The sequence below is a fragment of the Podarcis tiliguerta genome (assembly GCF_965153285.1).
Source record: "Podarcis tiliguerta genome assembly, chromosome: 17".
Lineage (NCBI taxonomy): Eukaryota > Metazoa > Chordata > Lepidosauria > Squamata > Lacertidae > Podarcis > Podarcis tiliguerta.
In genome coordinates, this window is record NC_139550.1 from 34589763 (window position 1) to 34593840 (window position 4078).

General features: G+C 44.9%; 1 protein-coding gene across 2 annotated transcripts; it reads right to left on the reverse strand.

The window, feature by feature from the left end:
• Window positions 1-1304: 1304 nt before the first annotated feature.
• Window positions 1305-4078, reverse strand: LOC310668240 (olfactory receptor 1B1-like). 2 transcript variants are annotated; one of them, XM_083421264.1, is made up of 2 exons: window positions 2829-4078; window positions 1305-2362 (listed from the first exon to the last, which is right to left on the reverse strand). In XM_083421264.1, the coding sequence occupies exon 2, from the start codon at window positions 2355-2357 to the stop codon at window positions 1416-1418; it is 942 nt and encodes a 313-aa protein (XP_083277390.1). In that variant the 5' UTR covers window positions 2358-2362; window positions 2829-4078; the 3' UTR covers window positions 1305-1415. The 2 variants fall into 2 exon arrangements, with proteins under 2 accessions (XP_083277390.1, XP_083277389.1); XM_083421263.1 differs by lacking the exon at window positions 2829-4078 and having other exon boundaries at window positions 1305-2619.

Sequence of the window (4078 nt, forward strand, 5' to 3'; positions counted from 1 at the left end):
TGTACAAGGTATGTGAGAGAGCAAGTGAGTGTCTGTGAGGTACAGTGGAACCTCGGTTTTCGAGTGTCTTGGAAGCTGAACGTTTCAGTTTGCGAACACCGAAAACCTGGAAGTAAATGCTTCCGTTTTTGAACACACCTCAGAAGTTGAACAGCTTCTGCTGCGTGTTTTTCAATTTTCTTAACTGAACCTGCAGCCAGCCCTTTGCACCTCAGTTTTCGAACATTTCAGAGGTCGAACAGTCTTCCAGAATTGATTACGTTCGAAAACCGAGGTACCACTATATTTAGTTTAGGCTGGGATAGTCAACAATGGTGCCTTCAAAACTCCCATTAGACCCAACCAGCACAACCATTGTTCAGGGACGATGGGAGCTGGATTCCAACAACATCTGGACGGCACCATCTTAGTTATTCCTAGTTCAGGGGAATTTAGATTATTGTTGTCTGCTGCCTTCTAGGAAACTGCTTTATATTAAGTCGGACTATTAGCCCACAATGCTCACTAATTATATTCACTGCCTGACAGCTGCTCTCTAGGATTTCGGAGTGGAATCTTTCCTCTTATATTTGTAGTTGTCAGGAATGGAATCTGGAACATTTTGCATGCAAAATATATGCTTTATCGCTGCATGACAGCTGTTCTTTCAGTATTGTCCCAGAGAGGTAGAATACAATCTTCCACAAGTGGTGAACATGTAAAAAGGTAAAAGTGTATTGGGAAATGATTTATAATGAATTGGAAAAAAATGTTCAAAACTACTATCCCACAAAAACCAGAGTCCCTTTTGTTGGGGATAATCCAGACTGAAATTCCCAGGTGTTGGAAAAAGGTTATTTATGTGTGCAACAACTACAGATCATGTTTTATTAGCCCCCAAATGGAAAGTGAGCGAGGTCCCACCTAAAGAGGATTGGCAACTTAAGTTGACAGAATATGCACAACTTGCAGATTTAAAATATTGAATAAGAGAGCAAGAAGAACATATGTTTCTAGACGACTGGAATACATTTATTGAATATATGGAAAATAACTGTATACAGCTGAAAACGCTGGCAGCATGAAGATAAATTCAACAGAGTAAATAATTTTTGATGGATGTAAAAGTGGAAAACTGATCTGAATGGTTACAGTAAAATATGCAGGGATGTAGGATACATAGAATGAACCATGGAAAGAGAAGAAGGGAAATCACTGGATATTTTAAAGTTTGTAAAATGTTTATTTGAAATTGGAAAATTGAAAATTTAATTAAAAATATTATAAAAGAAGAAGAGAGGTGGAATACAAATATTTGAATGAACGTGCGTAGGTTGAACAAGGTCCCATTATTCCCTTTAGCCATCCACGTCTGAATCGGATTCAGTACATCATAGCTGATACAGTGGCAACATGAGATGCCTGTTAACCACCTCTCACGATGACTGTTGAAAAAAGACCCTCTTCCCCAGGAGACCCCACAGAGCTTCCTTGACATCTTTGTTCCTGAGGCTGTAGATGTAAGGGTTGGACATTGGGGTGATGACAGTGTACACCACAGCAAAGACAGCCCCTCGATGCGATGAGTAGCTGGATGTTGGCAGAAAGTAGGCAGCAATGATAGCTCCATAGAAGAGGGTCACCATGGTGAGGTGGGAGCCACAGGTGGAGAAAGCTTTGCGCCTCCCCGAAGATAACTTCATCACAGCTACCACAATGCGGACATAGGTGAGGAAGATTAATACACAAGGTCCAAGAAGGACGATAGAACCTTCAAAGAAGATGAGGGCTTCATTGACGCTGGTGTCTGAGCAGGACAGCTGCAGGAGGGGCTGATGGTCACAAAAGTAATGGAACAAGTGGTTGTCCCCACGATAACTGAGACGCAGGAGGAAGCTGGCATGGAGCATGGAGTGGAGGGTAGAAACAATCCAGCAGCCAGCTACCAGGTGTCCACAGACCTTCTGGTTCATTACCGTAGTGTAGTGTAGTGGATTGCAAATTGCAACATAGCGATCCAGAGCCATGACGCTCACTATCAGAAGGTCAGTCACGCCAAACACGCAGAAGAAGAAGAACTGAGCCATGCAGCAGTAGAAAGGGATAGTCTTGGAAGAGGAGATGATGTGAGCCAACATCTGAGGCACAGTGACTGATAGGAAGCCCACATCCACCACAGAGAGGCTCCGAAGCAAGAAATACATGGGAGTCTGGAGTCGGGCATCCAGAGAGATGAGAATGATCATCATGATGTTGCCCAGAAGTCCTACTCCATACATCAGCAGAAAGATTAGGAACAAGAGTGGCTGCTCTTTAGGCTGGGCGGAAAAGCCGAGAAGGACAAACTCGACAATGTCTGTGCCATTCTCACAGTCCATGGGACCTGCAGAGAGAAACACACCACACAGCTGGCATGAGCCAAAGGTCTTCATAGCATAACTACCTTTGTAGTAATTGCACGGGCTATCCACCCCAACCTGTCCTCCAAATGCTGGAAGGACCTGGCAGGGAGAGGGAGAGGTTGTGAGGTGTTGCAAGTCACAAGCCAAATGGTAAGCTGCCACCACCTCCTTTCCTGGGCACCCTCGAATGGGGTCCAAGGAGGAGAAACCCCCTTTGATATTTACCGGGTTGCCCAGTTCTGTGCAGACAGAAATCCAACAGGTAGATGTACCAAGGGGTCAGGCACCAGTTTAGCTTCTCTGGGCAAAAGACACAAAAGGTAAAAGTCCTTTTCCAAGTTTATTGAAAAAGCCACTCAGAAAGTAAAAGCTTGCACATTTCTTGGAAGGTTACAAACAGAAAATAAAAAAAACATTATAAAATATAGCTAACTAAAACATACTCACAAAATCCAATAGTTCAAAGCACAGCGAGTAGTCAAAATCTCTTTGCTGGTCAAACGCCTTGTGGCAACAAGTGCCAGGGCAAGATGTTCTGCAGTTTTCATCTGAATTCCCCAAAGCTTTATCCTTGAGAATCCCACATGGAGAAAGGGTTTAGGGACCAATCATTTCTTTAGGTTAATTACCAATTACCAATGGCTGTATGATGGGACTATATCTGCCGATTATCAGGAGAGCAGCACAGCTGAACTTTGTTTATGCTCAAAGGACCTTGAGATCAAAAGACTGCTTCTTTATTCCCAGACTTTTCTGATATGTCTTGAGGTCTTGAGCTGTAAATTGCCTGATAGCCTTTTCACACCCAGTCCACATCCGAGCCCCCAGCTGCCAGGATCTACAAATCAGATAACATCTCTTTCCTGCTGTGACATATGAGAGTGCTGGAGGTGAAATAGTTAAACAGGTTACCCAATCAGAACCCAGGGGGGTGGAGTCAGAGGGACTATAAAACCAGCTCTGGGAGGGACAAAGGGAGAGTTCGTTGGGTGGTTGGTTGGAGTGGGAATGAATTGGAATAGAGTTTGTGGGTAGGTTGAGTGAGTGTAGCAAAATAAACTGAGTCAGGAACAGTTAGGAGCTAGGAAGACAAGTAAATATCTGAGAGGTGGCTTAGTGAGTGACAGCAGGTAGCGGAAGTTATAGGTCTGGATAGGCACCCCATGGTTGTAATTGACTGAGACCATTTAAGAAACCTCACGCTTGTTAAACTGCAATAAATAAACAAAAGTTTATGTTCTAATTTAACCCTGACTGGACTCAGTATTTTACCAGGTAGGGCCTGGGTGGTGGCAGCGAGAAATAAAGTGGTGGCACAGGGATCAATAGATGGTGTCCGGGGACCCTGTGTGATCGCCACAGAAAAGTGGCGGCAATGGTGGGAGTCAATAAGTCTAAGAGCCTGTGAGGGGAAGCAATACACCTGGAGAGGGGAAGGGTAAATCGGTGAAGTGATTACCTGGCCCGAGGGTGTGATTGAGGTAAATCCCAGATTGCCGCGAAGCCGAGATCACAATAAGAGCAAGAGATCTCAGAAGTTTGATGGCCTGGGATTTGGACTTGGATGCTGAACCTGAGGAATCCCAGCCTGCACAGGATTCCCCGCCTCCAGAACCAGCTGAGCCGGGGCTGGGGCTTGAGCCTGAAGGGTCCTCACCTGTGCTGGATCCTCAGGTGCAGACACCAGCTGAGTCTGC